The sequence below is a fragment of the Trachurus japonicus genome, chromosome 9 (genome assembly GCF_045865225.1).
Source record: "Trachurus japonicus isolate A0001 chromosome 9, Traja_1.0".
NCBI classification, from domain to species: Eukaryota; Metazoa; Chordata; class Actinopteri; order Carangiformes; family Carangidae; genus Trachurus; species Trachurus japonicus.
Window position 1 is genome coordinate 29701457 of NC_140915.1, and position 12846 is coordinate 29714302.

At 45.6% G+C, this 12846-nt stretch overlaps 1 protein-coding gene across 3 annotated transcripts in view; it reads right to left on the minus strand.

Annotated features, from left to right (window-relative positions):
• Window positions 1-12625, minus strand: part of mn1b (MN1 proto-oncogene, transcriptional regulator b) — a 16082-nt gene extending 3457 nt beyond the window's left edge. For 2 of the 3 annotated variants that reach the window (XM_085787268.1, XM_085787266.1), the window contains exon 1: window positions 8058-12625. In XM_085787268.1, the coding sequence (XP_085643394.1) occupies window positions 8058-11592 (3535 nt within the window). In that variant the 5' untranslated portion in view covers window positions 11593-12625. The remainder of the gene's footprint in view (window positions 1-8057) is intronic. The other variant, XM_085787267.1, reaches the window with a different exon arrangement.
• Window positions 12626-12846: the final 221 nt, after the last annotated feature.

Consider the following 12846-nt stretch of genomic DNA (forward strand, 5'->3'; position numbering starts at 1 on the left):
TGCACTTATATCGCTATATCTCTCGCCCCAAGTGCTGTACTTGGTTATTTAGTGTCTGGTGATGATTCTCTCTCTCTCTCTCTCACACACACACACTCCAACACTAACACACACACATAGCAGCGGGGTTTGGGAGCTGTCTCACAGACACAGCCAGAGACGATTTACAGAGATGAGTAGAGCTTCGAATGCCGTGAAGGCAGGGAGCACAGCGCACAGCTCTGGTTGTCTGGTTGACACCAATGTGTCTGGAAGCTGACGGCCTGACACGGGTTTACATGTCATACCACACACACACACGCACGCACACACATATTTACACACACACACACACACTCAACCAACTCTAAGCAAAGCAGGGAGGTAAACAATGGCTGCTTTGAGACAGTTTTTTCTAGTAATTTCATCGTATGTGTTACAGCCGGCAATTATTTTCTTAATTAATCTTAAAAAGAAACAGCACAGTTAGTTTAGTCACAGCCAGAAATAATGACGGTAACCTTTGCAGCTGACACAGATGTTGTGTGTATTTGTGAAATAAGTAAAGTAAAGCGGAGGAGAAAGTGAATGAAGTGTTTTTTTCTTTAATGACAGAGGAAGAAAGTGCATGTGAGAAGGTTTGAATCCACAAAGCTTCTCTCTAGCTAAAGTTCCTCACCCCCGTCACATTGAATTCCCAGGCCCCACAATCCCATGCGGCAGGCCTCTGCCCTTTCTATCCCAGGCTCTATACTTCCATGACGACACTTCACCTTTAACCTCGTGCTCCCGAGTGCGTGACCCCATCCTCTCTGAACACAAACCAGCCCAATCAGAATGCTCTGCTCACTGACAAAAACACCCAAAGGCCTCCGCTCCTATGACAGTGTGTGACATCAGGTCAGATTCCTTTAGCATAACAACTACCACTATGGGCTTGTGCGAGGACTCTGTCTTTGTCAGCACAAAACAGCCGTCACAATCCACAGAGGAAAAAGTCTGATTTGAAAAAAAGGGGGCGAGAAAAGGTCTGATTTTAACCAGGAGGGACGCGGCACTGAGGAAAATGTTTCTGTCTGGCTGAAATATAACACCTTAAGGTTCTCCCAACGACGTCTCCCCAGACTGTCAGAGATGACGGGACATGCAGATTGGTGCCAGAGAATGATCAGAGGTAATCAAATCAAAATCAGATGATATCCTTCAACTACGGGAAAGTTTAATGTACCTTATAAAAGGGGCTAACAGAGGTATTAGCCCAGGTATCCTGCACCCCAGGGTGAGTGCAGGGCATGTAAGGCTCCCTACAACCCCCTCCCCAACTCCACCCAAGTGGTGCAGTGTGACCTTTCCCTCAGTGCAGGGAGCATATCTAGAGAGAGCAGGGGGCACATTTCTCAGGCAAGGGCACAGGGGTTATTTTGGTTTAAATTTCCTCTCTGTTCTCTGGCCTACAATATAAAGAGGGGAAAAAAAGACACAGAGACTTGCCCAGGCAGGCATTGCCCCCAGCGTTTGTTACCTTTTCTCCAGCAACACACCCATTCCCATCGCCTCAAACTCATACCCACAACAACCCCCCCCCCCCTCTCTCTCTCTCTGGCCACAAGAAGTGCTTAGGAAACCAGACACAAATCAGAACATGGGAAGTGATTTAGTGCCTCCTTCATAACTCACAACCATGTCCAGGACCTGTCCAGCATGTCATCCAAGCCGGTGACATATTGATCTACTTCGCTGTCTCTATTTTGTTTCAGCACAGCTCTGCACACTTTGTTTTCTGTTTCCACCTTTATGGAAAAGGTCAACTCACAATTCTGAGATTAGACGCAGCTACACGACAGAGACTTTTATTTTGAATAAAAATTATAGTGTGTGTATGTGATCACAAATTATGTTCCAGGAACTGCAAAGCAAGTGTAAACAGATCATTTAAATCGATGTAATTAAATACACTTAAATAATAATATTGTGTGTTGGGTCTGTCTACAGGGTACAGCATTAAGAAGAGACATTTTTTAAAAGAGACCCAGTCACATAGATAAATATAATGTTCCTGAAACTTCTACATGCAGACAAGAATGAACAATAGCCACGGAGCATGAAAGTGATGGAGAAATTTTTCTGAATTGAATTATTTTCTTCCATAAATGCAAATGGTAGCTATTACCCAGCCATTCGCCTCATCTGAGAAACTACAGATGTTCTCTGCAAAATAAATAAATAATTAAAAAAAGAAATCTCTCCATCTCTGTTACTTTCTCTTTCACTCCATCAGTCTCTACTTCTGTCTCCCAGGAGAAAACAGCTCCAGTGTCATAACTCATTTGTCAATTCTTCAATACAAATTAAAGGCACCTGACGACTACCTGGATGGCAAATAACATAACCGCTGCTGGCAGTGCAACATCTACACCTCCGAAAACACACACACATACATACACACACACACACACACACCGCTCCAGCAGGCCCTAAACTAGACAGTGGACATTCAGAGGCATGTCACATACATCATACATCGGAAGTGTGGAACTTCTCAGGCTGTGCATCTCCTAGATAAATTCAGCTTTCCATTCTCTGCTGCATCCAAGGAAAATATTTACCTCATGCTGAGACAAGTTTTATTTTATTCTAACACCCTTCCCCAGGGAAAACAAAACACCGGATGAGTTGCTATTTTGAAGAGTTGAAAATCCAGCAAAGCAAAAGGCCCGACACCTTTGTTCATCTGTTTCTCTCTTCATCAGTCACAAGCACACTTCTTTAATAGGCTTCCTTTGACTGTCAGTAGTGCTCAATGTCTTGCAAAAAAAAACCCCAGCAACAGAGAGCACGCACACGGGCGCACACACCTAGCACATAAACAAACATGCACGCACAAACACTGTCACTTTAAATGCGTGATAGGCATTTTTCAGTGCTGCACTATTTACAAGTCAAGTAAATACTCTTAAATATTTTCAACACATTAGAATTAAGTGAGCATGCTCCACCAAGCGAGACACCTGAGATCGGGAGGCTGAAGCCGTGAGAGCCTGACACCGAGTCTAAATAAATCAAACTTTATGTCTACAGCTGACAAATCCACACTATCAAGTTGCAGTGTCTACAAACCTGCCTTCGTCACATACTCACGTGCATACCAGCATACACACTCACGGATGCATACAATCACAAACATACAGCGACAAGAAAAACATAACAGTGAAAATAGTCCTGTTTTCTTTGCTCCCATGTGGGTGGATTTTGTGCAGGAGTTTCGAAGACATTGCTCTGTCATTGCAGCAATGTATTTATGGTGCTGAAATCAGCACTTACAGGCATAAACTAGCTGCTGTTTGTAGCCCCGATGAACCCGTCAATAACCAAGTCAACTAACAGGAGGTGCGTGAGGATGAATTATGACTTTTGGAAACAATATTACCAAGGATAATTGCTATGATTATCATAATGATTATCATTACTGCAGTCCAGGAGTACACAGGAGGCTTGGTAGATGTGTGTTGTTAAAAAAGTCAATATGAAACACCTTGCAATGACAGGTAAAGAACACAGACAGCCTCGAGCTGTAATTTTTTTTTTTTCAACATTTAAGCACGTGCCAGTCACTTTCTTCTTTTTTTAGAAAAAGGAAATAGAAATTACTGGTGTGATTTGTGAGGTTGTTGTCGTTCTGAAATGTCAAAGCCAAGTAGTCTCACAGGATTGTTCTCCATGGTGGAATATCAATACGGTTCTTTCTGTGGATTTAAGTGCTTTCTAGTAGGTGTGATAGGATGCAAGTTCCCTCTTTTCAAACCTGTCAAAGTCAGAGCGACAGAGATTTGATCATTATTAGAGCAGTTTAAGGACTGATTACTCAGAGTGAAGAGTGAAACTATTCCACAGGGTCAACTGTGAAGTGTTTTAAGTGTGATGAAAAAAAAAAGTCACTCAAGTATGTGTGGTAAAGACAGTGAAAAGTAAAAATAAAAATAACTGAATCACTTCCTACGCCTGCTGGTGGCCTGTTATCACGACTATGCACGAGTTTCCAAATGAACGGCCAGCTTCTGGATAAGATATGCAGAGGAGAAAGGAAGAGGAAGAGTGTAAAAAAAAAAGTTTTAAAAAGGGGAAATAATATTAACTGACACGGTACAAGTGAAGTTGCTCGCGTGCACCTTAGCTCCTCGTGAGCGGAAGACGGCGTGGAGCACTCAGAGATCTGCAGGCTGTGAGCTTACAGCGGCAGGTATAACTGCGCCTTAGTGGAAAAACTTAAGCTACGTGCTGTCACAGAGAAAGGAGGCCAAATATGGGGTCCAAAGGGGGCCATTAGTGCAGCACGCCTCACTTTTAAACAGGCACACAGGGACCACTGAGAGGGTGAGCTGGGATGCACTGGGTGAACACGCAGCAGCACTTTGTGAGTGCAGCTCCTCTAGAAATAGTCACAGTTTAACTTTTACTTGTCTGCACGTTCAGACACTCAGAGGAAGTTTGCAGAAAACATGGTGTTGTATTTCTGCCCTGTGCCTTACTCTTATCATAGCAAGATTAGTAGCTCCTGCAGTTTCTCCTGCTCACAGCGCTAATACAAACACTCCTGGCAACAAAATCATCTGTGGTCCCTCTGAAGTTTCACAGTGGTTTTTGGTGGACCTGCGCTAAGAAATTGAAACAGTGACTACACTAAACTAAAAAAAAAAAAAAAAAAAATTAAATTAGTTTTTCAGGGCAAAATATGAACTCTTACCAGAATCTGATAAACTCACATGAAGCTGAATGTCTGACAACCAAATTCAATTTGTCTGTAAATTGAAACGGGAAAACACTGTTCTGCTGATAATCATAATAAATTAAATATAAATGCATTTTCTATTACATTTTCATTTTTAATTAGGTATTTAAAATAAGGCATTTATGTGTAAAGCTGTGTCTTAATTACTGCATATCAATACTGAACTCAGCAACCTGATAGGATGTTAATTGTTTAAGAATGAAAATAATCTATGCATAATTCAACACACCTGACAGAGCAGAATAAGGCGTCTACTGTACATGGGAATGAAATGGTCGTGACAAGCGCAGTTTTTAGAAGTTGACGAGTAGAAAATCAGTACTTCTTGAAGAAAAAATATCTTATATTTGCCTCCTCAGAAAACACACTTGATAGCCTGTTGAGGCTTCTTTAACAGTTTATACTAACAGGGTTCTCATATGGTGCCGATGTTTAAAATGTATTTAAACTTATAACAGGGGAATAGTATTTCCACTGTCCTTAGAATAACATACTTTCATTTTATGCTATAATGTAATTTATATTTTTTTACCGACTAATCTTGACCAAGTTACATTTAATGCTAATGAACCGCAAGACTGACCTGAGGACTGAAAACTATAGACTAACTGCTTAAAGTGGAGATTTTTTTGCAGTGTGAAACGCCTGTGGGATGTTGGCTCTTATGGAACAAGTATGACTTAGGGTATCTTAAATTATTATGTTATTTTGCTCCCTTCTGTGTAGCCTAAGCATCAAATTCAATCTCAAAATCCCCCTCCCCTCCAAAATACACCCCCACCCTTTTTTCATCTTTGCTGTCTGAAGCACTCAAATGAGAAACTGTCAGGAGCCGTGATTTGTGCTAACTAGCTATCGATCGCTCCAGAGCTGCATGCCTGCTGTCCATGCAGGGAGGGCTGAAAGAGGAGAGAAGAGGAGAGGAGAGGAGAGGAGAGGAGAAATAGTGAGGAGAGGAGAGGAGAGGAGAAAGAGTGAGGAGGGAAAAGAGAGCAGAGAAAAGACTATTCTGTCATTTTTGTGAATTTGTGATGTTAAATGTGCTATCAGCCCCAGAGAAATTAAGACAGTGAAAGCAACAGGGTGAGTGTGGCTGACTGCTTATCAGTGCTGGGTTTCCTGCTCAAAAGAATACTCATTAATCATTATCCAAAGTAATGATCATCACTCCCTGACATCAGGGATTTTTTCTTTGCAACAAATTCCCATGCTCAGTTCTTTTCTTTTTGGGTTCAAAATTTTCTTCTTCCTCTTTTTTTTTTTTTTTTTTTAAATTAAAATAACCAAGTCACCTCTTTTGTACATGACAACAGATAGCGACAAAAAAAAGCTATAATGTCAGAGGATCAGTAATGAAGAAGTAGCTGGATGAGAATGATTATGTCAGTTTGATGATTCTGCCTTAAACTAATATCTACACAGATTGTTTTTTTTGTCCATTTCTAATGCGGGTGGCCGGTGACATTAACTTAGTGCATCAGCCGAGCTAGTCATTTACAATGCTCCTTCATGTCATAGCTGTGGTGCTACCACCCGACACCCTGTGCTCAGTCTCATATAAACAATGCGCCTGGAGTCCAGACTCGGCGCGGTGCGCGCCCCCGCCCCTCGCTGCACCCGCACAGATCAGAACAAAGAGGCGCTCCAAACGCGCTGGGCGCTTTCTACTATACGTACACATCTACACATTATTATATATCCATACATCAACAGGCCTTTCGCTTTCTTAACCTTTACATTGGGTCGCTCTCAGAATTTTTTTAGACATTAACGTCAAACATCTCTGTCTTGGTTTGGTGTGAAATTATCTGAATAAAGCCAACGGAAAAAGAAGAGACGACAAGAAACACATGCGGGACGAACAAAAAATAAAATAAATGTAACAAATCTGATCAACAGAATACGACTACACTATTTCAACAATTGCAAAGCATAATAATAAAAAATGAATTGTTTTCTGTGGTATACTAAATATTAATAAAATAACAATACATTAATTAAGTAATAATAATGTTAATGTAAAAATAATTATCATTATTGTTGTGATTATTAACATTATTATTTGAAGAAGAAGAGGAAGAAGAAGAAGAGTATAGAAAAGAAGGAGTATTACAAGGAAAAACTAATCCGCAGCTGAACAGCGTTACAGTAAAATTAGTTACCTGCGTTTTGATTTACAGCCACCATAAAAACATTGGGTTAAAACTGCTTGTATGAAGCTGCATTTGCAAGTCGTTACAACATCTCCGTCTCGTAGAAAAACTGCCTGTGTGCCCTTAGGCCAGAAGATCTTCCAAGTTCCTTTATAAAAACCTGTGTTTGAGACTCTCAGCTATACATCCAAAAATATTTTACTAGAGCTCAGTTAGATAATAAAAAAAATAAATCATTTTAAACTGACAATGATAAATACTCGCGAATTAACAAAGGACAACCTAGAATTTCTAACTTAAAATAAAAATAGTAGGCTATTCAAGTTTTCTAAATCCACTGTTCCGGAAAATAAAATGAAAACTGAATGGCTGTATAATGTCACCATCATATTAATTCTTGGAATCCTGCCCTGCCAATCTAAAATCAATCCACTATTATCCCATGGTAATAACAAAAACAAACACGTAACAAGGCGAGGGAAACCCCGCTGCGCAAACGCATATCCTCAAAAAGCTATTAATCTTCTCAATGTAGTTGTTCACCCTGAAAACCGAGATAAAGAACCACAGGAAATGTTTACTTTTCTCGAGCTGTTCTTTTGAAGTGCCTGTACAATGAAGAAACCTGTGTAAAAGAAGAAAAAAAAACGTCGTGGAGAAGGTACAAGGTTTCCTGTGTTAAGTCAGATGGCATTTAAAGCCGCTCTGATAATCATTCTTTACATTCTTCAATACGGAGTCAGTTAAACAGGAAAAATACCACATCAGGCTTTTTATCCTTTAGGAAGAGGTGAATGATGCTGCCATTAAATTTATTATGTTCCTATAGACTACATCTCCAAATTCAAAGGGACTAGTTAACAGAAGCGGCTGCTGTCTGGCCGCACCATATGGACATAAGGTATTTTATTATCAGCATTGCCAAAGCATTTTACATATCGTGTCTGTGGTGTCACGCTGCATTTCAGATAAAGTAACTGGCATTTCAAGAACGAAAATTAAACTAATTTTACACCGTTAATGAGTTTATGTGGCCAGAGCTGCATGTGTGACAGTGAGTGTTAGACACAGAGGGTGAGAGGGAGTGAGGAGGAAAAGTAGTGAGAGCAGAAGCAAAGGAATGAGGAGTAGTTGGTTACCTTCTTTACTGTTGTTTTGGCTCTTATTTTTTTCCCAGGGTCCCATGGCCTTGTCATCCTCTGACCCATCCATCATGGCCTTGTCACTGGGCACGTACCAGGTGGCGTGCTGCTCTGCCATGAGGGTGTCAAGGTCAATAGTGCCCATTGAGCCCTTCCCAGCATCCGGGCTGCAGCTCGCCAGCTCATTGTCTCCGTTCTGTGAGGGACAGTCGCCATTCTTTTTGCCATTCTTCATGGCCAGGGGCTGGTCCTCAGAGATGCTGAATTGTTGCCGCTGTAGCTGGATCTGGGCCTGCAGAATCTCCAGAGGATGGATTTCTTCCTGGCCGGAGGTGCTGGACGGGGTGCGTACCTGCTCCACCCCAGGAGTGCCCGGGTGGCTCACCCCACTGGCCCCTGTGCCCCCACCAGCATTCAGTCCATAGCTGTCTGGTGTCGAGGTAGTATGATTGTTAATGCCCATGCCCAGGGGCTTCTGTCCATTTATCAGCCCATGGTCACTTCTCTGCATTTTGGGTGAGCCGGTGATCATAGGGCTGCGGTTAGGCTTCGTGGCCGAGGCCCCTCCTGCATCTGAGCTGGAGGAGACCTCATCCTCGTTGCCATAGTGGGTGCTGACATCGTCTGGAAAGTCCACTCGTGGTGAGCTACTGTCAGACTTGGTGACACTTTGAATGCCACTGTCCAAAGAAGACATCAGGTCAGCCTGGTCCCCCAACATTAGGTCACCTCCTTTTCCCCAAGAGGGTGACTGGAGGTGTTTTTCATGGGGCGTGCCCCCACCCCTCTCCCCAACGCCAGCTGAGGGGGTCTGCTGGCCTGGACTTACAACAGGGTTACCATTGTCAGAGGAAAAAAAAATTCCAGGGCTCACATGTCCACTGTCTCTTTTTCTCCTCCCTCTCCCTCTCCCACTCCCTGTTGTTGCCTTCCCCTCACTGCATGGGGTAGCGTCCATGTTGTAATTTGGGGAGAGGGCACTGGCTTCCCCCTGCACCGTCTGGCTTTGACTTGCAGGCTTAGAGTTGCTATTCCCGGTGCCAGGCATCTGGCTGTTCTGGGAAGTGCTGCTCTGAAAATATTCAGGACCAGCACTGCCAGTCCCATTAGATGTGCTGCTATTAATGTCCTGCTCCGTCTGACTCAGTTTTCGCTTGCCCTCATTTTGGTTCTTCTTGTTGAATGTTACGTTAAGATTGGGGGCCCCTAGGCTAGCGATCATGTTCTGGCAGGCCGTGGAAAGGGCCGCCAGACAGCTCTGGCCAAAAACACTGTCTTTAGTGCTGGTTTTGCTGAAGTTCCCAAGGGACAGAGCTCCAAGCTTACTAACAGACGACCGCTGGCCTGAGGGGAACTCAGACTGAGGAGGGTAGCTCCCTGGTGAGGTGCTCACCCCCTGGGGAGCGCTGTGGGCTGGCCCCTGACGGTTAGCCCCTCCATAGGGAAAAGTTGGCTGTGCTCCCATTGGAGGTGCAGGGAAGTCAGCTGGCCGCCTCTCTGCTGGTGCGTTCGGGTGCCCTGCTCCTGCTCCTGGAGACTGCATTTGTGAGAGGTTGCCCATGTTGCCGCTGAACTGTGAGTGCATGCCCGGAGAATGGAGAGCCTGCACATGTCCATCTCCTGGTATTCTCATGGGCTCCTGCATGCCCATACCTGGCCTAAACATCATCCCAGCTCCATTCTGCTGTAGCCCCATGTCGTGGGGCCCCGATTCATTTCCCGCTCCTCCCATTCGCCGTGACATCATTTCCCCTGGTGGGTGGGACCCCTGGAACCAGGAGTTCTCCTGAGTGACATGAGGATTTTGTCCATCAATGTTGGGCATCCTGCCACCATTCTCCCTGTCAAAGTTGGGCTGAGGCATGCTCCCAACAGGGCCACCATGAGCTATTGGGCCAGGAGGTACATCGCCGTGGTGACCGAGCTGCTGCAGGCTGGGCTGCCTCATCCTCTGCTGCTGGTTGCGAGAGGCCATCTGTTTTATCATCATGGCTGCATTCTGGCGTTGCTGCAGAGACTGCTGCTCAGGCCCCGGATGCTGCAGGGGGCCCGGTGGGAACCCTTCAGTCACAGGGGGGGTGAACTCTCCAGGCAGGCCGGGGTAGGCAGAGGGAGAGAGGTGGTTATCCATCCCACCACACCAGCCTTCACCCCCATGTGCATTAGGAAAGTCAAATCTAGGCCTTTTTGCCATGTTCATATATGGAGAGTCAAAGTGTTGCAGCCTCTGATTTGGGGGCTGTTGAGAGGGAGGAGGAGCTGGCTGTTGCATATTAAACATGGGGTCCCCATAGGGGTGCAGACCCCTATTTTCCAGTCTGTGAATGGGATATTCAAACTGGTTGTGTTGGCCAGGCATCATGACCCCTCCGTCCAGAATGTTAGGGTTAGTGGAGCCGGGCTCAGTCTGAGGGGGTCGGGGGAGGCCAGGGGGGCATGAGTTCTGTCTGGCTATCAAGCTAGCCTGTTGTTGCTGCTGCATGAGAGGATGCCTTGCACTGACCCCCGGCTCCATTCCCACGGGCACCTTCCGGCCATTTCCAAACCGCTCGAAAAACACCCCATGCTGAGGCTGCTGGGGCTGTGGTGGAGGCTGGTGTCCCTTAGAGATGCCCTGCATACCTGGTGTCCGTGGCATGCCAGGGTTTCCTGGGAAATTTCCGCTGGGAACTGGCCTCCCTGGCCCAAAATGTGGTAACTGAGATTCTGATTCTGATGGGGAAAAAACAGGTACATCAAAATGTCCAGATGGTGGCTCACTTGAGAAGTTGTACTCTAATCCCTCCACAGCTCCCTGGTTTGGCATCCGCCGAGGCTCCAGGCCATGAGACTCAGAGGAGGAGGATGAAGAGGAAGGGAGCCCGTGGAAGGATGCTGCTCTGTTAGGTGACTGGTCTAGGGGTAGACAGGGGGCAGGGACAGCATGGCTGCCACTGGGAGGCCCGTGATGTTGAAAGTCAGGCATGTTACCAGGCCGCTGCTGTTGCTGCTGCTGCTGCTGCTGCTGGGGAAAGCCATCCCCTGCCTGCCCCTCAGCGAGAGGATCAAATCCTTCTCCAAAGCCCTGCTGTGGTCCCATGCCATTGTTGTTGTAGCCCATTAGCCTGCCACCATGCAGGCATGATGACCCTGGCTCCGGGCCGCCAAAATTCCCACTGAAATGTGGGTGATGTTGGTGGGGGTGAGGTTGATGGCCGTGAGGGTGTCCTTGATGAGGTTGCTGGTTGTTAAAAAATCCATGCATGGGTCCTTGCTGCTGCTGCTGAAGTCCGCCGCCTGCATGCATGTCCGAGTGCCCCCGCGGGTGAAAGCCCCCGTACTGCTCTCCGTTCATGTTCATATTGAGCCCGAGCATTTGCGGCTCGCTTAAAGGGCCCATGCCGGGTTCCACGGCTCCCGGCGGGCCTCCAGCGTGAAAACCTGGGCTTTTATAATGGGAGCCCATGTTCAATCTAGGTAGGTTTATGTTTCTCTCTGACTGGCCAGGGTTTCTGCTATTAATCTGAGAACCAAACTGCTCCAGCCCAAACATACTCCCTTGCAATCAATCCCACATGACGGCCAGTTTGCCAGTTTTTCCGTCTGTCCCCAAAAGAAAAAAAGAAAAAAAAAAGATATACAAAAGCGATTCAAATGTTGGTAATACACTGCTTTACAAACTGCTTTATCTACTTTAAATGTTGAAACTCACCGGATAAGTTCTCATTGTTGTGGATCAATTGTTTTTGTTTTTCAACTTCTCCAAGGACGCGGAGGAGAGTGGGGACAGACTGTGTCCAAATACGCACGGAAACTGTGTCCCTGTCCTGGATTTTGCGCGTGCACTTGACTGCTCTTCTTCTTGCCTTTGATTAAGCAGACATAAGCAAAACTATATTATTCAGTTCGCTGCAAGAGTAAGTTATCATATTCCAAAGTTTTTCTGTGCGCCTTTCTTCTGGACCGTAACACGAAACATCTCGCTAACAAAATAAAAGAAGAGCGATGAAGAACTGAGGCGATCGAACAGGGAATATGACAGTTTCTGTCAGCTATTTCATTATTCCAGTCAAATGTCAAATGTCCCAGAGCCACTTTTAGTATAAAGTCCCATAATGGAAACACGGCGAAAAGTCCAACTGGAGCCGTGCAGTTCACACTACCTCTGAGGGGGAAAAAATCTTTCTTTCAATAAATACTGCCCACAGATCTTCAAAAAATCTCAACAACTGCTGAGCAGGCGTGAAGCCAGAAGTCCACTGTGATGGAAAAGTCCACAGACACGGCTCTCCAACCCAGGCACCGGAGAACCGGAGCGCCCGTTTACGCGACCTGGACCCGGAGCAGCGCGGCGTGCACTACCCGCACTCCACCACGACGGAGCGGCTTGTCAGCATCCTTCACCCGCTGCCGGTCATGCGCCTTGCAGTGAAGCGCGGTGCCGTTAAGTCCTTCCAGTGCGTCTCGCTCCTAATGTGCGCGTCCCTCCGTTTTTCAACCGACTCTCTTCTGCTGTGGTCTGAGCGATTCACTGATACACTCACACTCCGCTCTGCCGCTTGGCTCTGTGTGAGATCAACGCGTCCAGAGGAGCCAGCAACAAGTTTTGCATTTCTGCAGCCACTTCCATGCATGGAGCCTCAGCCAATCAGAGCGAAAAGAAGAAAGCTTCGAGGGCGGGACAAAGGCTGTTAAGGTGGTCCGCCGAGTGAGTGAGATTGTAATGGCTTGAGTGTAAATCAGATCATAAAAATTGATTTCACTTAAAATGTAATGTTTTGACCAAAGCACATAGCGCAGTATTTTC